Raw genomic sequence first — 23,264 nt, forward strand, 5'->3', positions numbered from 1 at the left:
GAAGTTTCACCTGAACTTGTCCAACAAGAGCACAGAGTCCTGCATCGGACCGGACCCCCCCCCCCCAAAAAAAAAAAATCAGCTTGTGGGTGGAATGAAAACATTTCTCGCGGTTCAAAACAATTATATTGCGGGTCAGAAACGTTTCAAAAATAATATATTTCTTCAAAACCAGCAACTTGAAATGTGTTGCAAAGAGAGTGGAGCAGGGAATTGTCCATTAGTAGGCCCATTTGTGTGGTGCTGAAACACTCCTAATATGTCAGAGTGCAGAGCGTACGTTGTTATCTTCCGCCACATAACGATACGTTGCCAAGGTAATTTTCCCTGAGTCCATAGCGCCAAAATGGCTTGCGTTCCTTTTTTGGGGGGCGGGAATGGCACTTGATTCAGCAGCCCTAGCGCTGGGAAGGCAAAGCGGTTGCATTTTTAACCATTTCATGTGTCTGAAGGCAGAACTCCGCCTACCCAGCAGGCCCAGAGAGCAAATCAAGTGCACCTATAGGCCTACCGCTAGCCAATCAGAAAGCTCAGATCACCGTGTCTGCACAGTTTCCCAGAACCATAGAGTAAAACCAAGCCTTGAACATGCAGCAGAGTTTGTATTGAGAGATGTCGAAACTTCTAAAACCATGACTAGACTCAACAAATACAGAAAAGAGCTGTTGTTTTTGAGTAAGTTTATATTTATGTTGTTATTCAGCACTGTCAACACTTTGTTCAACAGTTTTATAAAGCCATAAAATGCACCGTCGCTCCTTCCAGTCACACGACAACCAGCACTGCAGCTGCAATCAACGAGTACAGCAAAGACTGTCAATAAACTTTGTTATTATTAGCGGCTTGTGTCTTTTTAAATATCGAGGAATATTTCACTTACTCTGGTCATAGGAGGAACAACATGAATTTGTGCATGAGGCTGAAATAATGCTGCACGACTTAAGTTTCGTTATTAACTGGAAGACTGTGTCCCCTTTTCTCAGTGGAGAGAGGGGGATGGTGAGTCTGGGGACATGCAGCCTCACCACTGCTCTCTCCTTCCCCTCAGGCTGACCATCAGATGCAGGCCATCAGTCCAGTAAAAAAAAAAAAAAAATTCTCACTTAGCTGTGCCTAACTATTAACAGTGTGATCATATATTTAAAAATATATATCAAAACGGTCTGAGAAGAACAACGTTGGCAGGGAAACTCAAGCATAGCCAATGCTATGCTGTGATAACGTACAAACCTCTTTGCTACAGAACTTTTTTTATTTAGTTAATGTTGCATAGGCCTATGTTTTTGAAATTATGTTAAAAAATAAATACATCTGAGCAGGAGATCTCAGCTTGCATTTTGACTCAGTGATATGGACTCCAAGTTGTGATTAGTCCAGTTAGTCAAAGTTAGAGTTGCCTACTAAATAAAAGGCAGCTCCTGGGTGGCGCAGCAGTCTAAGGCACTGCATCTCAGTGCTAGAGGAGTCACGACAGCCCCTGGTTCGATTCCAGGCTGTATCACAACCGGTCGTGATTGGGAGCCCATAGGGCAGCGCACAGTTGGCCCAGCGTAAATAAGAATGTGTTCTAAACTGACATGCTTAGTTAAATAAAAGGTTAAATAAAACAAATACAGATATTTTAGCAACCTATAGACTATTTGAGTCAGGGAATAATTTAAGTTTCAATAAAACGGCCGAAAACGTACCCATATCTTTTGTTTTCCCGATGCAAAACGTTTTCGCTACCGTGTGCCCTACTGAAACAGGACCATGACCAGAATGACTCTTACAAACAGCCAACCACACATGACACTTACGTTGATATGGAAAGCGGACTGCGAGTCGAAGTCACTGCCCTGTCTGGTGAGTCTGTACTGCTGGTAAACGTCGTCGCCCACATCCTGGAGGATCTGACACAGGTCCTGCCCCCCGGGCACCGCCACCGCACGCTCCTCTGGACGCTCCGCTACAGGGGAGACTTCACACAGTAAGCTAGCAGTAAGCTAGACTTCACAAAGTAAGCTAGCAGTAAGCTAGACTTCACACAGTAAGCTAGACTTCACACAGTAAGCTAGACTTCACACAGTAAGCTAGACTTCACACAGTAAGCTAGACTTCACACAGGTGTAGCTTCAAGGCAACATTGACGTTAAGATCATGTGGCTCCATGACTCAAGAGAAGACAGGATGAGAGGACTCCCGGGAAAGACTAATCGGGATAGAGTGTTTGTGTGAGGGTCTTACCCTCTTCAGGGGCGTGGTAGGCGGCCAGGGCATTTAGCATGTCATAGATGACCTCTTTGATGGTGTCAGGGATGGGGGGCAGCGGAGACATTTTGAGGGGGGTGGTCTTCACTAACTGCACCGCGTTAGGCCCCTTGATACGCAGATTCTCAAACTCATCATCTGAGGCTGAGCAGAGGAAGGGAGAGAAACACTTCGAGCAACCATGTACATGTTTAATCACACAGTCACATTGTTACGTTACACTGTAAAATAGGGAACTAGCCGAGAGCTATAGGTGCAAGAGGATAGTTGAATGGCCACAGGTCTGTCCGAGATGTATACAAAAGTGGTTTAATAAAGATTTGGTCACCACACCACGCTGCTTTGCATGGTTCTTCCAGCTAGATAGGCCTGTGGCCATTTAACTATCCACTTGTATAAAATATGGATTTTTCCCATGAGAGTATTTTAACGTACCCGTACCAGCTCCGCGAGGTGCGGGCAGGGCGATGCGGACGCAGCTGTTGGCTGTGTCAGCGAAGCAGTCCGGGTTCCGGCAGGCGGCAGGGCCCAGAACACGCAGAATGTAGTTGATCTCTCTGGAGCCTAGGGAGCCTGATACCACACCTGACGTGGTGCTGCCCGCCCCGCTGGTCACTGCTGACCGTACCACCTAGAGAGGGTAGACAGGGGGCACTGTCACTCAGTGCAAAACCCTAATGGCTATATTGCACTACATTTTAACACTGACTGGGAGTGTCTCAACAGTCTAAAATGGGTTCCTATCCATTTTCCTTTAGCTCCACTGATCAGAAAATACAGGAAATAGTCAAAATAGCAATGTGTTGGAGCTTTCGCCTGTCCATTTCTAGGAGAGGACTGTTGAGATGCATGCTGGGTAGGTATTAGCGAGGGAGGGGTTTAATATCCAGTACCTTCTCCATGGTGTGTCGTAGCGTGGCGGGGTCCTCTATGATGTGTCTGAACAGCAGGGTGACGAGGGGCGTGAAGCCATTGAACCCTGACCCCTGCGTCAGCCCCAGGATCATCCTGGTACTCTTCAGCTCAGCAAACATCATGGCGTAATGGTGGGTCCTCGTCAGGCGCAGGCATAGCCTGAAAGAGAAGAACACACTTTAGTTGTAGAGGGCTTTTCGTCACACTAACAAAATATTCCAGAAGTACATTTTAGTCATGTAGCAGACGCCCTTTTCCAGACAGAGCGACTCAGTCAGTATATCCAACTGATGTTAGGCAGGCAAAAACAAACAAGAGTCATAGCAAGTAAACCTTCCTACAAGATAGCCACTGTCAGCTAAATGGTCTAGAGCTTTTCATAACACTCAGGACACTTTTAATAACAAAAAAAAGATTCAAGAAGAAACCAAGAACCATATAGAAGTAAAACAGGAACCTTAGTGTGGCGTGGAGGGTGTCTGGGTCCACAGGGACACTGATCATGGAGACACAGGCTCTGATGAGCACTGTGGTCATATCCTCTGTCAAGCCCTGTACCACGATGGCTCCTCCTGTCCCGGTGCGTTCCGATGTGGGGTCCAGGGGGGGTTGCGGGAGGGGGGGCGGGGGGAGCAGAGGGACCGGAGGAGGACTCTTTTAGTTGGGGGGTAGCATTGTCCTCTTTTGGAGCACTCATCTCCACGGCTACTGGGGCAGAGTCTGAAAGAATCAGAGAGGGGGATGTTACTATGGTACAAAACTATAGAAATGGTATAACTGGTCTAATGACATACATACACACACGCTACCGTATCAGAAGTTTGGGGCCACTTAGAAATTATTGTTTTAGAAAGGCAAATTTTTTTTGTCCATTAAAAAATATCAAATTGATCAGAAACACAGTGTAGACAGTGTTATTGTGGTAAATGACTATTGTATTGTAGGAAACAGCTGATTTATGGATATCTACATAGGCCCATTATCAGCAACCATCACTCCTGTGTTCCAATGGCACGTTGTGTTAGCTAATCCAAGTTGATCATTTTAAAAGGATAATTGATCATTAGAAAACCCTTTTGCAATTATGTTAGCACAGTTGAAAACTGTTGTTCTGATTAAAGCAATTACAACTGTCCTTCTTTAGACTAGTTGAGTATCTGGAGCATCAGCATTTGTGGGTTCGATTACAGGCTCAAATATGGCAAAAAACAAAGTACTTTCTTCTGAAACTCGTCAGTCTATTCTTGTCCTGAGAAATGAAGGCTATTCCATGCGTGAAATTGCTAAGAAACTGAAGATCAATTACAACAATATGTACTACTCCCTTCAAAGAACAGCACAAACTGGCTAACCAGAATAGAAAGTGTGAGGCCCAGGTGCACAAACTGAGCAAGAGGACAGGTACAGAGTGTCTAGTTTGAGAAACAGACGCCTCACAAGTCCTCAACTGGCAGCTTCATTAAATAGTACCCGCGAAACACCAGTCTCAACGTCAACAGTGAAGAGGCGACTCCGGGATGCTGGCCTTCTAGGCAGAGTTGTAAAAAAAAGTCATATCTCAGACTGGCCAATAAACAGTGAGAGTGCAGTTTGTGGCTCCAGCAATGGCTAACAAAAGGTAAAGAACACCTGCACACTTCACCTTTAGCTGAAAATGTGCTTCAATCTACCGTATCTGCTTATAAAACACTGGGGTTGTGCATATCACTAAAACAGTGTCTCCCATCTAGTAGGTCATTACATGAGTGTCTGTTTGTCTCCTCTGCCTTGCCCCAGTCTCCCTCCTCCCTCTCATAAACCAGTTTGAGGCTATACTGGAACGATAGCTCCTCCCATCTAGTAGCAGTCGGTCCAGTCATCACCTGGGTCTGTCTGAGTCTCCTCTGCCTTGCCCCTGTCTCCCTCCTCTCTCTCAGAGTCCGTCATGCTGCCCGTCTTGGCCGGCTTAGGAACGCGAGGCACTCTCTGGACCGTGAGCATCACCGGACGACGGTTACCCGTCTCCTCATTCACCTGGAATAGAAACATTAGAAGAAATCTGAGAAAGGAAATGGTTTACCAGACCCAAATTAAACCCATTACTGAACTGAAAAGCACTTTCAATGAATACTCTCCTTTGAGCATGCTTTTAAAGACCAGGATTTAAAAAAGTATTCACAGAGTCTGATGAATAAAATAAATATGTTTCACTGTTTGTCGACTCAGTTCTTTTGTTTGAGTTGGAGTGGCATGTATAAGAGAGGCTATGAGGAAGAGTTCCTACCTGGACCATGGTGTTGAACTGTACGGTGTATCGCCTGCGTCCCGCAGTGAATCGGACGCTGCTTTCTCCAGCCCTCCAGGCTGAGTCTATAGTGCTGTTGTTAGAGGCAGAGTAGCTGCACCAGCGGCCGGACCGGTCATCAAACCAACGCCAGTTATTACCATTGGGCTGCAGGTACTGGAGAGAGGGGAGGGGAGGAAGAGAGGGGGAAGAAAGGAAGGAGAGGGAAAATTATTTTATTGTCCATGGGAAACAAGAAAATGTGTATTTTCAGTGAGAAAAGGGTCAGGAAAAGACCAGCTATGGCAACGCGATGGTAATCATATGCATATTCTATAGAGTCGATTCATCTTTATGCAACACCCGGAGGACATTATTCTTACCTTGTTCATCTGCGCTCTGCGTTTGGATGAGACGGCCATTTTCTCGTAGAAGTCAATGATCAGCAACACTGGAGTGATCCACCTACAGAGAGTCACAGACAACGTTCAGCCGTATTGAACATCGCAATTTGTCTGGGAGGAGCCGGGCTTATACATTTACTTCACCTGAAGTAATTCTCTCTAGTAAGGCATTGGAAAAAGGAAAGATATCATTTATGCTGTTATTTCTAGCAGGACACTATGACACTATTACTGAAGGGCAATCCTGCAGGTGTGCCAGCTAGCTAATCTCGAGCGGTCCTCTCGTCAGTTTTCTGTGACAGACCCAGAGGAGGGGGTGGTACTGACTTGGGTGTCTGGATGTCCTTCTGCTCCTTGGCAGCCTGCAGACAGGGCTGCACCACCTCCAGCAGCTTGATGAGCACATTGAGGATCCCACTGTTCTCCACCACCCTGGCACACGACAGCTTCAACTCCTTAAGGAAAGCGGGACAGCGTGGATCAGCATACAGGGCCAGTGAGTGAGTGTGAGAGAAATTAATTGCTGTGCTTCTCTTTCTCTGCCATGACATCAAACCAATATTTTGAGCAGTAGGATGTTTTTCTGTGTGTCTGTCTGTTTTTCCGTACCTCAAAGAGCAATGTGAGCAGCAGGATGCGTGTTGCCAGGTTGGAGGCTTGGGGCAGGGTGGCCATCTGTCTGGTCCACTCGGACACCGTTTTGGTGTCGCTGGTGGTCAGGGGTACTGCTGCCTTGATCAGCACGTCTGCTGCCTCCCACACCTACACATCAGAAACATGACATAGAGAGGCTGGTATACTGATACTATAAATGCATAATAACAAAGAAGTCTCTAAACCCATTTGACTGCACCTATCCGGTGTATGTGAAATAATTGATAAATATTTTTTTTAACTCTGGCATATCACACCTAACTACACACACACCATGTTACTCACCTGGTTGACGACCTGTCGTAGGATGAGGTCCCTGTACTCGGGGCCGCTCCTCTTGATGGCGGTCATGAGCAAGTCACAGAGGCGGTAGACTGTGTCTGGCAGCTCGTCCAGCAGGTGGAAGCAGCCGGGGAGCATGGAGTCAGTGAAGGCGTGGAGCTCCGTAATGTCCAGTGGCTCGGCCTCCAGGAACCTCTCCAAGCAGCGAGCCTCCTCCTCCTCCGTACGCTCCCTGGCTCTCCTGTCATCCTCCTCACGACGACGCGCTGCCTCCTGAGAGAGGGAAAGATGGAGTTGGGGAACATGAGCGTGTGGTGGTGAAGTGGCGGTCCAGAAACAACCCCTTGGCACAGAACAAATCTGAGAGCACTGTATAGACAAAAGCAATGTGGCTATTATTCTAATGAGCCCACCAACTGAAAAGACGACGGTGCAAACACAGAAATAGAACTCTAGATCTGTGGCTACAACAGTATTGCTTACATCTATCCAATACTTCCAGATGTACACATACCTAGGGTGTAGACTCTACAGCTTGTTTCTGGGCTGGGCCCTGGTTATTCATTTATGAGCCTTCGTCTATTCACGTTTGAATTAATTCACCAATGTGTTCCCTCCGTATGCCGGTGTGCGGGGGGCATGTCTAAGTGTGCGTGTGTGGCGGCAAACCTCGGGCGAATCAGAGCGCTGCTCCATGCTGACCTCTTGTCCCAGAGACATGGCGATGGCTCTCATCATCTGGTCTTCTTCTGACATGGTCATGTCCTACAGACAGAGGGACATACAAGTACACTTAATATACACTATGGTAAGGGGGGACTGTAATCTGTAATCTCTCTCTGTGTGTGTGTGCGCGGTCGCACCCTGACGGCTCCGCTGAGTAGAGGAGGAGGGTGTGTGAGCAGGTACTCTGTGGCCTGCTCCATGGTGCTGGTGTTCACCAGGGCCTCCATGGCATGCTCTCTGGAGAAACCCATGTCCATCAGCTAGATAGAGGAGAGAACAAGGGTTACATAAGGTTAGAGGAGAGAGAGAGAAAGAGGGGAGAGGCCGGAGTCACAGGACAGGGTTAGAGCAGAGTTCCTTATAGGACGTTTCTCCTAGCCACTGCTTCTGCCTCTGCATTGCTTGTTCTTGGGGTTTTAGGTAGGGTTTCTGTAGAGCACTGTGGCAACTGCTGGTGTAAAAATGTTATAAAATACATTTGATTGATAGATGGAGGGTGGAAGGGAGGGAGGACAGAGCCACAGAGAGATCAGAGTGACCGGGGAGAATGAAAAAGAGAGCACAGAACAGAGAGCGAGCCAGAGAGCACATAAAATAGATTGGGACAGAGAGAGAGAGAAAAGGAGCAGACAGTGGCAGTGTGATCAGAAATCCTCACATACTTTATTTCATTGCTCATCCTTCCAGAATGACCTATCCATCCTCCCTAACCTCTACATAGCATGATTTCCTACCCTCTACGCAGTTCTCATGCCTCAATGTTTTGAAATTCAACCCATTTGATTTAAAGCAGGGCTCTTCTCACATATATCCTCCAAAACATGCCTTTGTCCTCACACTCTCTCTCCCTCCCAAGTGGCGCAGCGGTCTAAGACACTGCATCTCGGTGCATAAGGAGTCACTAGTCCCTGGTTTGATTCCAGGCTGTACTACATCCGGCCATGATTGGGAGTCCCATAGGGCGGCGCACAGCGTCGTCCAGGTTCAGATGTCATTGTAAATAAGAATTTGTTCTCAAGACTTGTTATTGTTCTCAAGACTTGCCTAGTTAAGTAAAATAAACGTTAAATCCCTTCTTAACCGTGACCCTAATTACAAGCACGAGAGCGCAGTATAAATTCGATAATGTGTAAGTTCAGCACAGTGTAGGAGAAAGCATGCACAGCTCAGGTCAAGTATAAATGGACTTTCAGATTCACACTGGCTGTGGAGCCAGCTAGCTGTATACCTGCTGTAGCTGCTGCTGGTTGACGTTTGGCTGCCTCTCCCTGCCTCCTCCCTGCCCCTGTCATAACAAGACAAAGTGGAGCAGGCCACACCAGGGTGAGGGTTCAAGGGGACAATAGGTTGACAACAAAACAGTCCAATTTCATCTTATTACAACATGACCACCTTATTAGTTAACAAGACAGTGAATGTGCAACAGAGGCCATCAAATTGAAGCTTTCAAATCGTATCTTGCAATGCAAGCAGTCATAAAACAAACAAGGCTGTCAAATGTCTAATGCCAATCTGTCTATGAGAAAAGCAATCCACCAAAATTACATTTCTATGAAGAAACAGTCCCAAAGTTAATGAAATCCAAAAACGCAAACTGATCAACACCCACACACTCCCCAACTCCCCTTGGCACCCAAACTTCTCTCCTTTCCCCTTACCTGCTGTAGTGGAACCTGGTTAACCTGTGGTTCTCTCCTGGGAGTAGAGTTACTAGAGTCCTCTGCTGCTTCACCTGGTGCAGGTGGTGCTGAACTGCCTCCGGTAGCCGGTCCTGACCCGGAACCTGCTGGCACCTCTGCTGCAGTCACTGCTGCTCCAGGGGTTCCTATAGCCCCAACTCCACCTATGTTAAATTCATGCATTTGAAATGAGTGTCTTTGGACAGTTCTCGTATGTTAATTTAATCCTTAATGTGCATAAACATTGTAAATTGTGTCAAATAATTCAGCTTTCGCTGCTATTAATATCATTAAAACACTAAATGTAAGTAATAAGTAGGCATTGGTCTGAAACCAAAAAGAAACGAAATTCTAATGAGTACCACAACTAATTCACCCATACTCTACCAAGGTTTTCCAGCACACATTCATGCTCATGAAACAATGTGTGGATGAAGGGTGAGTGGGTGGCAGGCAGGTTGAATAAATAACAAATAACATTTTTTTATTTTAATAAATCAAATGTACCATTCTTACGCAATTTATATTTCTAGGAAACATTGAGGGTTGTTTTTCATTATTTTTAAGGCATCAGCGTTTGTGCATATATTATGACGACATTCTGACATTTTTGTTTGTTTTGTACTACGGAAGGGTTTTGTACTACGGAAGGGTTTTTTCGGCAGTTAGGGCACTTTTTTCTTGAGACCAGTCGAAGTTTTGGAGCTGAAGTTGAAGACCCTTTGTCCGTGATTGGTCAACTATAGGGATTCTTCAATAAAGTCTTTGTAGTCATTCAACGAGAACTCATTTTCATGAACATTTTTCCAATGAGAAATACAGCACCAAGTATCTTAGATAAAAAGTGAGCGACTAAGATCTCAGCGAAAAAAGAAAAAAAAATTAATGACAGATTTCTTGAGTCATCTTAGATCAATTCTGACTCTTTTGAGGAAGTGTATATTGGCTCCGGTGTCTCAAAATGGACAAAGTTTATTTATTTTTCAAGCGGGTGATCTTTTATGGGAGTATGCTAGCTCACTTGTTTGGTTTGCCTAGCCGCCAGCCGAACTGAAGCATGCTGACACCTTTAGGCATTAGTATGTAAGCCTAAACTTTAGGGCGTGAATTTAGGACTGTAGTCGAGATGCATTTTAAAACATTTAATCATGAGTCATTTCCAAAATGATTTGGCTGCGCTACCCAGGGAGCTGATTTATCTAGAGGATGATTTAAACCACGCTAGAGAATGTTTTACTGATTTGCTCACTGAGGTAATGGACCATCATGCCCCAGTAACTTAAGAGTACAGTTGGGGCTCATCCATCTCCATAGATTGATGAACTGGGTGATTTTCTCAAAGAAATATGGCAAAAGCCCTAGCAGACCAATCTAAACTAGAAATTGATGAAAATAATGTAATTAGGCAGGTAAATTAAATCGCAATATTTTGTTTTACAAAAATGCTTTTATTAATTATAAAAATGATTGTAAAAAGGTATGGAATACAGTTAAGAGCTTACTTGGTACATTATTTCATCATGCCCATCTAGTGTGGAGGTTGACGGGAAAACAATAACAAAACCAGATGATATTGCCAATCATTTCAGATTTTTTTTACTAAGAAAATCTATTTACTGAGCGATAATGTAAACACCCAATCTTCCAAACAAGCTATTGTCCAATGGATTGATGATCATATTATGAGCAAAAGAACCTTCTTTTATTCCACAAATGGTGTCAGTAGAGGAGGTGTTGAACCTATTAAAGTCATTACCTGATGGTAAATCTACAGGTAATGTGATTTTATGGAATATTTTTTACTTCGCTATGCTGCTCCCCAGATCACAGCACCACTGTAAGACATATTTAATTGGTCACTGGAAAAACGGACATTTGCAAATGTTTGGAAGCATGCTAAAATGTGCCCAATCCCGAAAGACCGCAAAGAACCCACCCATTACTCCTGCCAATAGTCAACCAATTAATCTACTCCCTTCACTCAGTAAGATTATTGCTTGGCTAGAACTGCCCCGGTCAACTGTAAGTGCTGTTATTGTGAAGTGGAAACACCTAGGCGCAACAACGGCTCAGCCACGAAATGGAGGGCACACAAGCTCACAGAACTGCACCGCCTCGTGCTAAAGAGCATAAAAATAGTCTGTCCTCGGTTGCAATTACAGAGTTCCAAACTGACTCTGAAAGCAACGTCAGCATAATACCCTGAGCAGCCATGGAAGTGCATAATAACACCATGCGCAATGCCAAGCGTAGTGTGGAGTGGTGTAAAGCTCGCAGTCATTGGACTCCGGAAATGCGTTGTCTGGAGTGATGAATCACGCTTCACCATCTGGCAGTCCAACGGACGTATCTGGTGTGGCGGATGCCAGGAAAACGCTACCTGCCCCAATGTATAGCGCCAAATGTAAAGTTTGGTGGGTGAGGCATAATGGTCTGGGGCTGTTCGGGCTAGGGCCCTTATTTCCGGTGAAGGGAAATCTTAATGCTACATCATACAATGAAATTCTAGACGATGCAGTGCTTCCAACTTTGAGGCAACAGTTTGAGGAAGGCCCTTTTCAGTTTCAGCATGACAATGGCCCCAGTGCACAAGGCGAAGTCCATACAGAAAGGGTTTGTTGAGATCGGTGTAGAAGAACATGCCTGGCCTGCACAGAGGCCTGACCTCAACCCCATCGAACGCCTTTGAGATTAAAGTGTGTTGAGTACCTCCAGTCAAGTTGATTTGCAATTCAAATCTTCTGTCGATGAAACATTTGAGCATCAACCAATCCCTAATAATGTTGCCTTAGTAAAATGCAAGCTCACCTCCAGCTCCAGAGCTGGGGCCTACAGGCACCGTGGTGGCCCCTGGGCCCCCCTCCTCCTCTGGCCGGGCCGTGCCCTCCCTCTCCTTGGCTAGCCGCTCCTGGATGACTGGTTCACCACGAAGGATGTGACAGAGTATGGCCAACATGGACTCAGCCATGCGGCCCCCGTACACTTTGAGGGGTTTCCTGTTCCACAGGCTTCGGATGCAGTTAAACGCCGCCTGAAAACAGTGAGAGTGGGTTAGTATTACATAGACTACGTCAAAATACACACTTCTTTGGTTACAACATGATTCCATGTGTGTTATGTCATAGTTTTGATGTCTTCACAATGTAGAAAATTATAAAAAATAAAGACAAACCCTTGAATGAGTAGGTGTGTGTGTGTGTGTGTGTGAGATATCTATATATATGGAATATCTACATAGACGTACAGAGGCCCATTATCAGCAACCATCACTCCCGTGTTCCAATGGCACACGGTGTTAGTTAATCCAAGTTTAAAAACTGTTGTGTTGGTTAAAGAAGCAAGACAACAGGCCTTCTTTAGTCTAGTTGAGTATCTGGAGCATCAGCATTTGTGGGTTTGATTACAGGTGCAAAATGGCCAGAAACAAAGAACTTTCTTCTGAAACTATTCAGTCTATTCTTGTTCTGAGAAATGAAGGCTATTCCATGCGAGAAATTGCCAAGAAACTGAAGATCTCATACAACGGTGTGTACTACTCCCTTCACAGAACAGCGCAAACTGGCCCTAACCAGAATAGAAAGAGTGGGAGGCCACGGTGCGCAACTGAGCAAGAGGACAAGTACATTAGTGTTTAGTTTGAGAAACAGACGCCTCACAAGTCCTCAACTGGCAGCTTCATTAAATAGTACCCGCAAAACAACAGTCTCAACGCCAACAGTGAAGAGGCGACTCAGGGATGCTGGCCTTTATGTGTATGTATTTATTTGCTTTAACCTTTATTTAACTATGCAAGTCACTTAAGAACACATTTTAATATACAATGACGGCCCATACAAAATGACCTTGAGTGCAAACTCAAACATCGCAGATGCCAATCAAGCAACCAAGAAACCACGTAACACACACACACCCTTTACCTTCTGAGTGACGATGAGGAACCGCAGGGCGCTGAATTGGGGGGTGGTGGGGGTAACCCCAGGGACCTTGACGGGCAGGCTGTGGGGTGAGTCCAGCACGGTACTGGGATTCACCATCTTCTCCACCAGCATCAGCCAGGCATCCAGAAACTCCCCTGTCCCGTCAGGAAGCTCAGTGTGCTCCAAGCCCTCAGAGACAGGCACCTTACCACCCATAGTAAGAGCCCAGTTAAATGTCCTGGGGAGAGAGAGGGGAAGGAGAAATGTGTCAGTGCTGCTGGGCAGAGAAACACATTATTGCCCATAGTTGTCCTGGTCAACTCACATGATCAGGTAAAACAAGGCCATACTCATAATGATTGTATTGACAATGCTGACAAAAGTAGTGCCAAAAGTCAATACGTATGTAGTCAGGTAGTCAGCAACAGTAGTAGGGTTAGTTGTAGCTACAGGGCGTCGACAAATTCCATGTAAAGAAGAACCAACAACGCAAGTCTGTCAGATATTAACAGAGCTAAGCAAGGGTGCTCCACTCACTCGAAGAGCGCATCATGTCCTCCGGAACAGAAGAACTTCTGCAGCATGAGGTGGTAGGGGTACTTCCTCTCATCGAACAGCATGGGGGACGTGAAGCCGACCGAGCAGATGAAGAACGTCAGCCTGGAGAGACAAGTGATAGTGTTAAAATTGACACTGGGAGCATTAAATCAGCCAATCGATAGATGCAGTTGGAATCGTTCTGACAAGCGTAAAGCCTTGTAACTAAACTAACCTCTTGCCCCTCCTACATGTTACATTTTTTAAAAACCTTTAACTGGGCAAGTCAGTTTAGAACACATTCTTATTTACAATGACGGCCTAAGCCGGCCAAACCCCAACAACGCTGGGACAATTGTGCACTGCGCTATGGGACTCCCAATCACGATCGGTTGTGATACAGCCCGGAATCGAACTAGGAGTCTGTAGTGATACCTCTAGCACTGAGATGCAGTGCCTTAGACTGCTGCGCCACTCGGGAGCCCGAGTGATGATCTATGTACACAAGCAAACAGCCCTCTGGGCTTTATCAGAAACAAGACAAATGTATTACCAAATCTTATCCACCCTCTGAGAACTATAGAAGAGGTTAGCTTGTATGGGCTGATGGGATGATTTTCTTTAAGATTGGGTGTGACAGGGTAGATCCTGACTGACTAGCGTACCTGAAGCGAGGGGTGGGGGTGTAGGGCGGGGGCTGCCAGCTGAGGCCCTTGGTAAGCAGCTTGGTGAGGGAGGAGGCGGTGGCCCTGGCGGCAGGGGTGGGGGCAGTGCCCGTGCTGGTGGCGTGGTGAGAGCGGCGCTGGCGGACTGGAGAGCCCACACACAGCTTCACCAGTAGACCAAAGAGTTCAGCCAGAGCCCGGCCCAGGCGAGACGATGCTGGAGGTGAGAGGGGAGAGTTACACACCTGTAGGTTAAAGACAGCTAGCGCTCCCAAATAAAGAATCGGTAGACATAGCGGAGGTGTACTGACCTTCATCAGAGAGTTAGACACACTTCTCACTAACGCAGAGATTCTGACCATACATCTCTCCATTTGGTGGGGATGCCATTTAACACTTCAATTATGCCAACTACCCGACTACAAATAAATAAAATAAAGAGAAAAATCTAGGATTTCCTCACCGGAGAGCAGTGGTTTGATCTGTTTGATGCGTGTGGCCATGGCGGGAGTCAGTTTAGACTTGGTCTTGGGGTCAGCGGTGCCGGCGGTCGGCTCGTCAGTCTCCATGGGGGCTAGTGTGTCCCCATCCAACCCCATCCCCTCCAGGAGACCCGTGGCAGGGGGGTCCAAAGCAACAGTGTCAGAATCAGCTAGGGAGAGAGGGGGAGAGAGCGAGAGGCCTAAGTGGTTAGAGCTAGTGGTGGCTGGGATGGAAGAGAAAGTTTGGCTAAAAGATCCTTCAGTTCTTCCTTTGCACGTTGCTCAAACACCAGACTAACATTCCGAAGTTGGCAGTTTTTTTCAGAATGTAAAGCACACTGCCAAACATTGCCCAACAAAATGTCCTATTGCATACTTAATGAATTAACGTTCATAAATATTTGATAATAACATTTTCTTTTGTTTTTTTTTCCAGTAGGAGGTCGTCTTCATTACCAGCTCTCCTGGATCCTGAGGCGGTGGCTGTGGTGCTGCCAGATGGCTTGTCCTCCTTGGGAACAAGCTTCTGCATGTCAGCCTGGCCAAACTCACAGCCTGGGGGGAGACTGGAAGAGGAGAGAAAGAGTAGGTTACTGTGTGCTGCTGGCTGACTGATGAGGAAGAGAAAGCCAGAGAGGGAGAAAGAGAGAAAAGGGGAGAACCAGAGAGAGAAATCCAAGGTCAAAATAGATGGATAAAGCAAGAGGGGGATAAAGAGCCAGTAGGAGAGAAAGAGTCAGCTTAGTGTACCTGTTGGGTGTGCAGAGTGATAGCAGCACAGTGCTCTCCCAGACCAGAGAGCAGTAGAGCTGGCTCAGCTTATTGAGAACACTCAGACCTAGCTGTGAGCCCCATTGGTTCACACTGATGGCCCTGATCTCACTCTGTACAACACAAACAGGAAAAGAGACGGGACGGTTAATGCACCCACCACTATTAAGCAACAAAAAGCATCCCAAAAATGACAAAAACCACAGACATGGTTATTTTGTAATCCACAGACAAAGCTGCAATATGTCGACAGTTGGTTGGTTATATATGGCTGACATCTTCAAATACTAATTAAGTGTATGTAAAATTCTGACCCACTGGGAATGTGATGAAAGAAATAAAAGCTGAAATAAAATCACTACTATTATTCTGACATTTCACATTCTTAAAATAAAGTAGTGATCCTAACTGACATAAGACAGGGAATTTTTACTAGGATTAAATGTCAGGAATTGTGAAAAACTGTATTTGGCTAAGGTGTATGTAAACGTCCGACATCAACTGTATGTATGTATGTATGTATGTATGTATGTATGTATGTATGTATGTATGTATGTATGTATGTATGTATGTATGTATGTATGTATGTATGTATGTATGTATGTATGTATGTATGTATGTATGTATGTATGTATGTATGTATGTATGTATGTATTGTATGTATGTATGTATGTATGTATGTATGTATGTATGTATGTATGTATGTATGTATGTATGTATGTATGTATGTATGTATGTATGTATGCATGTGTGTGTATGTGTGAGAGAGAGCATTGCTGATTGGTTCCCAGGCTTCTTACCTGTCCTACCCTGCAGGTGTGCACGAACATCAGGATATAGGCGTGCGCAGCGGTGAGCGCGTGTAGCAGGGGCGTGGCGCGGGCCGACAGCGTGGCGTCGGTCACATGACCGGCGGTGGCGAGCTCTCGGAGGAGGACAGAGCCCCCGGGGACCTCAATGGGGCGGTGGAGCGGCTCGAGGGCCGACAAGATGCTGTCCAGCTGACACAGCCCTTCCTGGAGCACCTTGGGCTCATGGGACAGGGTCTGGGGACCACGGGACAACACACGGCGCTTCAGTATCAATACAGCACAGTCACAGAGATTAGAGACTGAAGTTGGTTACATTTAATAGGTCACCCTGGAGTTTAGTCACAACACAGCAGCACCACACACAGGGGTCAGAGATTGAAGACCAGCACAGGTCTGGCATGCCCCAAGGAGCCTGGACTGTGGTCACAATATAGCAGTGTCAAAGGGAACCTAAGGAACATAGGACCTTAATCACAATGAAAGATCAATGTAACATCGAAGTTAATTTTCTCTTTTCTTAAGTGTCTATAGTTGTTGAGCTCTGCTTGAGCTCAGTCATTAACAAATTCAATTAAATCTCCCCATGCTCCCGGTCTCACCAGTGTGGACTCAAGACCCTGGTAGAGCTCATACCCCCATATCTAGTGCCAATTATTTTGGTAGAGTTTTATTTTTTAAATACTGCTATTTCCAGCATTATCCACTACGTTTGCTGGAGGTGAAAAAAAAATCCTTAGGAATGTTACTTAAATTGACACAAGCTGTCTGCAATCTATCAATCAATGTCTGGTTGTTAATTGTACAAAGCCTATTTGGCAGGGAATACTATCTGTAGATCAGTGATTCGACACCTCACTTTGCTGAAGCTGATCCTCTCCAACGGACTCAGAAGTACATTACGGGCAGTTTATTCATTGACATATGTGGTAGCAAACTCGGGGTGTAGCCCTGACCGGGACTCAAACCCGGGTCCAGCAACTGTTTAGCCAACAACTTCACCATTACGCAAGAGGTCCGAACCTCTTGGCCAACACTTTAAAAGGGCAATTCTACCACTTTTCAACCTCTTGTTTTTGATTGGAGTCAATTAATTGACACACAATTGGAGCTTGTGTTAATTAAATAACATTTCCTAGGATTTTCTACCTTCAGCAAACATAGCTGGTAATACCGGTCAAAAAAAAAAAAATGTAGAAGACAACAGTCATATCCCCATAACCCGTGTCAGGTCTCACCAGTATGGACTTGCAGACCCCGGCTACAGCCTGGCAGGCAGCTGATGTTGGGAAGTCAATGGGCAGATTGGGTAGACCCAGGATGGAGACCAGGGGCAGGAGACCCTTCTGGTTGACAAACTCCTGACAGTGGTCGTCGGTTGTGTTGTTACTCAGGATGGACTCCACAAACTTCATCTGAGAGGGGAAACCAGGGAAGACTCATGGTATGGTACAGTATATGAACAAAACGTGCTCGATTAGACAATAGTAGAAAACAAGAGTCTACATACTAGTATAAAAAATAATAATAATAAATATGCTCCCAAAAGTGATTATTTTGTTTCAAACCTAGTACCAATGTGCAGATTTATTTTGAACACTCACAAGGGAAAAAAAACTCATAATATGATTTGAGAGACTAGAAATGCTTCATTGACAAGTTTTGTTTAGTGGAAAAGGGACTTGATTTAAGTGTGCTTTTTAATTGTAGGTGAAAGAATGGGAAAGAACGTCGACACCACATACCACATTGAGAATGTAATCCATCAGAGGAATGGGTATCCTCTCTTCGGTGCCAACAACCCTATAGGAAAAACACCATCAGCATTCCAACTCCCCAACGCAAACACATGTAACAAAATCTGAAATGTAAAACATTATTGAATAGAGGAAAAAATTAAATATCAGAGGAGCAATAAATCCTGAATTGATCAGGAGAAATCACATCTCTGATTTAGTATGTCATACAGTTCAACTGGCACTGACTGTCTGTTGCTCTCTGGCTCCCCCTGCTGCTGGGTGAAGGTATGGAGCGCCTCCTCCTCCTCCTCGTCTTCGCTAGAGGCCTCCTCGGCGGCGTGGGAAGAGCGTGCCGGGGGCGCGGTCACGGTGCCATCAGTCTTCTGGATAGAGGGCTTCTGACAGATGTACTCCGGGGCTCGGCCCAGGTTACAGATCTCCTCCAGTAACTGGGAGAAGACAAGCAGGTGTTCATTTACGATACCGTGAAAAACTCTAGGGCCTAATAATGAATTGTTCCTGTTCAGATCACACTGATCCAGGTTAGTTTACTATGCAGTTAACATGGTCAATCTGAATGATCGGGGTCCTAGGTTCATTCATGACCTGAAACTGTTAAACTCTGGGCCCTAGTTAAAAGCTGCAACAAGAGTTCAGTTTTTCCTCATATTGTGAGGTAAAACAAGTCTGGACATGATCAATGGTAGAGTAGGACATTTAAGAGTTGTGTCGGAGTATCCACGAAAATCATTGAGAACTCGAGTACCGTGGGGCTGAAGGCAAAAAAGTGAGCGGTATGCCAACAGTTGTTCTGGTCATGAACCCATTTTCATTGCACTTGACATACAATAAACATCAGAGAGTTTGAAAGTCTGTCGGTACTTAAGCTCAAATTGAGTACTCGCGCCCATCCCTGATCAATGCTGCTGATCATTTCAGATTGTGAACCCACCTTGATGATGGCAGTAGTGGCGTCAGTCTTCAGAGTGGGTTGGTGTCTCATCAGTTCATCCACAGCACTGCCCAGGTTGGATGCCGTGTCTCCTGTAGAAACACACACATTAGAACGGTTACATACAGACAGACAATCTCATCTGAATCAACAGTGTAATGTGTCACCATAGAACATAACTTGAACACACACACCTGTTTTTTCAACAGTGAATAGTGTTCCTTTAAGTTCACAGAGTCCTCTCAAAAAGTCTCACCATAATAGATTCCTAAAACACACCCACATCCCCTACACTCACCCAGAGGGTCAGAGCTGCGGCGTCGTCTCATGGCAGGCAGGTAGTCAGGTGACAGAAGCACCTTGAAGAGGCGCTCAAAAGGCTGGCATTGGACGAAGGAGTGCAGGCCTCGCGCGTTCAGGCACAGGGCACTGAACACGTTAGGGAGAGAACCAAGCACCTCCCGGGTGGCCGGGACCTGCAGAGAGAGAGACTGTGAGAGAGAGAAAAGGGAGAAAGAGAGAGAAAAAGGGGAGGGAGAGAGTGAGAGACAGAGTGGCGAGGGGTAGGGAACAACTAGGAGGAGAGGGACTGGGAAGGAGGGTAGGGGAAGGCGCAGGGAATCAAAACGTAAAGGCAATCAGGAGTGGGGGGGGAGAACAGGAGGAAAGAGTGAGGGAGGTGAGGTGAAACCAATGAGGGAGAATGACCGTTTCATGTAATGCTGTGTGGCAGAAAGGAGGAGGAGATGAGGAAGAGAGGAATGAGTTAAGTTGGAGAGGGAGGGAGGGCTATGTGAAAAAAAGTCTATCGCCTTTTCCCGCTAGAATGAACGATATTCATCTTCTAGTGATCTATTGATAGGACAGGTGCCCGTCAGTCACAAAGCGAGCGTCGACAGGGAAACACTGCTGGTTTGTCAGTCTGCTGTCTGTTCCGCCTCTCTATACAAGTGTTATTTTTCTGCACTGTGGTTGGCTGCGGTTGAATTTCGTTTCACGGAGGAGGGAGAGCATGTTGAGTCTCCTGAGTTAATTTACACACCCCATGTAATGTACAGTGCCTTCAGAAACTATTCATAGCCCTTGACTTATTGCGCATTGTGGTTTTACAGATTTAATTCCAAATGGATTTTGTTTTTAAATCCTCTCACCCATTTACACACCCCAAAAACAGGGTAAGACATTTTTGCGTCGCGCCGAAGAACAGTCCTTAGCCGTGGTATATTGGCCATATACCACAACCCCTTGTGCCTTATTGATTAATTAAGTTATTGTCCTGCTGAAAGGTGAATTTGTCTTCCAGTGACTGTTGGAAAGCAGATGACCAGGTTTTCCTCTAGGTTTTTGCCTGTGCTCAGCTCTATTCCGTTTCTTTTTATAAAAAAAAAACCCTAGTCCTTGCCGAAGACAAGCATACCCATAACATGATGCAGCCACCGCCATGATTGAAAACATATATAGTGGTACTCAATGACCAGTTGTTTGTGCCCCAAACATAACACTTTGTATTCAGGATAAAGCACATTTCCCTGCCACATTTATTTTATTTTTAATTTGGATTATTTTTAACTTTGATTCAAACAGGATGCATGTTTTGGAAAAAAATGTATTCTGTACAATCCTTCTACTTTTCATTCTGTCATTTAGGTTAGTATTGTGGAGTAACTACAATGTTGATCCATCCTCAATTCACCCATAACAGCCATTAAACTAAATGTTTTAAAGTCAACATTGGGCTCATTTCCTTCCACTTGAGCAACTGGAAGGATGTCTGTATCTTTGGAGTGACAGTGTAATTAATAACTGCACCATGCTCAAGGGGATATTCAATGTCTGCTTTAAAAAAACAAAAATAGGTCTGCCAATCGGTGTCCTCCTTTGTAAGGCATTGGAAAACCTTCCTGGTCTTTGTGGTTGAAATGTATTGCTCAACTGAGGGACCTTAAGGATCATTGTACGTGTGAGGTACAGAGGTAGTCATTCAGAAATCATGTTCAACACTATTATTGCACACAGAGTCCATGCAAGTCATTACATGACTTAGGCACACTTTTACTACAGAACTGATTTAGGCTAAACAAATGGGTTGAATACTTGACAAGAAATTAATCAGCCTTTCATTTTTTATTAATATGTATTTGTTTTTAACAACTCCATTTTGACATTATGGGGTATTGTGCACAAGCCAGTATCACAAAATCTAAATGTAATCCATTTTAAATTCAGTCAAGGGGTGTGAATACTTTCTTAAAAGGCACTAAGTGTTAACAATGAGGTGAAATCCACTTAGGCCCAATTATTGTTTTGTTGCGCATTCTTTTATTTTCTTTCGCATGTTTCATAGGCCTAAATAGCCAGCCATGGAATACGGGTTCATAGGCTATTTACTGTGCTTTGATTGATGACCGAACAGCACGTTGACAAGTTTTTTAAAAGATGTCGAACTGACAGAATAAAGTCCATCTCCTGTATCCCTTTGCTATTCATAAATACAATGTAGTTATGCTTCCACGGCATTGAATCGGGACAAGTAAATTCAAGATCTCATTTGTATTTTCCTAGGATTTGAAGTAGAGGTCGACCGATTAATCGGAATGGCCGATTTTAAGTTTTCATAAAAACTGGAAATCGGTATTTTTGGACACAGATTTGGCAGGTACATTTTTTTTTTTTTTTACACCTTCATTTAATCCTTATTTACCGTAATTGCTGGACTATTAAGCGCACCTGAATATAAACGGCACCCACTGAATTATTAAAAAATATGTATTTTGTACATAAATAAGCCGCACGTCTATAAGCCGCAGGTGCCTACCGGTACATTGAAACAAATTAACTTTACACAGCCTTTAAACGAAACACGGCTTGTAACAAAAATTAAACAGTGGCCTACCAAGAAAGTCATTGGTCACTATCTTCCTCCTCCTATGCACTGAAACCACTGATGTCATCTCCTTCGGTGTCGGAGTTGAATAGCCTCAGTATTGCTTCATCCGATGTTGGATCGTTTTCATTGTCGCCCTCGTCACTTTCATCCGGGGGCAAATACCCCGCTGAGCTCATGCTGCCCCTTCAACACGCAGCAGTCCAGCCTTTCGAAACCCATTGATGATAGTGGATTTTTTGACAATGCTCCACGCTGTCAGGACCCACTGGCAGACTTGACCATAAGTTGCTCTTCGCATGCGGCCCGTTTTAGTGAAGGATTTCTCCCCACTTGTCATCCAAGCCTCCCACAGAACACGGAGAGCCACCTTAAATGCACGATTTACACTGATGTCGAGTGGCTGCAAATACTTTGGGCCATCTGCTTTTCTTCCCTCTGAAAGGTGTGTTGTCTTTTTGCACTGAGTCAGTTCCTCACGCTGCTGTTTACAAAGTCTTATAATCGACTCATTAAGACCAAGCTCTCATTTCCTTTTCCAACAGCCAGATCGATCGCCTTCAACTTGAAAGCTGCATCATATGCATTTCTCTGTGTCTTTGCCATGATGAGGGTGATAAAATTACTACCGTAATCAGAATGATGGGAAGTTTGAGCGCGCTCGATTACGTCACATGTGACGGTGCTCAGTTTTTTAGTGGCTGCATGAATCTTGCGAAAACTGGAAAAATCCATAAATTAGCCACGTCATTGTATAATCCGTGAGGTTCAAAGTGTGGGAATAAAGTAGCGGCTTATAGTCCGGAAATTACGGTAACTAGGCAAGTCAGTGAAGAACACATTGTTATTTTCAATGGCCTAGGAACAGTGGGTTAACTGCCTCGTTCAGGGGCAGAACGACAGATTTTCACCGTGTCAGCTCGGGGGATTCAATCTTGCAACCTTACAGTTAACGAGTCAAACGCGCTAACCACCTGCCTCTCATTGCACTCCATGAGGAGAATGCCTGTTACGAGAATGCTGAAAGCCACGGTAAGTTGCTAGCTAGCATTAAACATATTAAAAACAATCATAATCACTAGTTAACTACACATGGTTGATGATATTACTAGTTTATCTAGCGTGTCCTGCGTTACATATAATCGATGCGGTGCGTATCGTTGCTCCAATGTGTACCTAACCATGAACATCAATGCCTTTCTTAAAATCAATAAACAGAAGTATGTATTTTTAAACCTGCATATTTAGCTAAAAGAAATCCAGGTTAGCAGGCAATATTAACCAGGTGAAATTGTGTCACTTCTCTTGCGTTCAGAGTCAGTGTATATGCAACAG

General features: G+C 45.0%; 1 protein-coding gene across 1 annotated transcript in view; it reads right to left on the reverse strand.

Annotated features, from left to right (window-relative positions):
- The window catches only part of huwe1 (HECT, UBA and WWE domain containing E3 ubiquitin protein ligase 1), an 86,598-nt gene that overhangs the window by 31,215 nt on the left and 32,119 nt on the right, over positions 1-23,264 (reverse strand). Inside the window, 29 exon segments of the mRNA XM_046366126.1 lie at positions 1,800-1,948; positions 2,227-2,394; positions 2,686-2,881; positions 3,144-3,324; positions 3,623-3,724; positions 3,726-3,885; positions 5,028-5,178; positions 5,429-5,605; positions 5,812-5,893; positions 6,160-6,287; positions 6,442-6,594; positions 6,772-7,041; positions 7,438-7,533; positions 7,632-7,754; positions 8,723-8,779; positions 9,153-9,337; positions 11,982-12,204; positions 13,091-13,328; positions 13,628-13,750; positions 14,293-14,509; positions 14,756-14,944; positions 15,231-15,340; positions 15,525-15,658; positions 16,346-16,591; positions 17,593-17,769; positions 18,100-18,157; positions 18,340-18,542; positions 19,046-19,137; positions 19,344-19,521. Coding sequence (XP_046222082.1) covers positions 1,800-1,948; positions 2,227-2,394; positions 2,686-2,881; positions 3,144-3,324; positions 3,623-3,724; positions 3,726-3,885; positions 5,028-5,178; positions 5,429-5,605; positions 5,812-5,893; positions 6,160-6,287; positions 6,442-6,594; positions 6,772-7,041; positions 7,438-7,533; positions 7,632-7,754; positions 8,723-8,779; positions 9,153-9,337; positions 11,982-12,204; positions 13,091-13,328; positions 13,628-13,750; positions 14,293-14,509; positions 14,756-14,944; positions 15,231-15,340; positions 15,525-15,658; positions 16,346-16,591; positions 17,593-17,769; positions 18,100-18,157; positions 18,340-18,542; positions 19,046-19,137; positions 19,344-19,521 — 4,566 coding nt within the window.

Source organism: Oncorhynchus gorbuscha, linkage group LG10, assembly GCF_021184085.1.
Source record: "Oncorhynchus gorbuscha isolate QuinsamMale2020 ecotype Even-year linkage group LG10, OgorEven_v1.0, whole genome shotgun sequence".
Classification (NCBI taxonomy): Eukaryota; Metazoa; Chordata; class Actinopteri; order Salmoniformes; family Salmonidae; genus Oncorhynchus; species Oncorhynchus gorbuscha.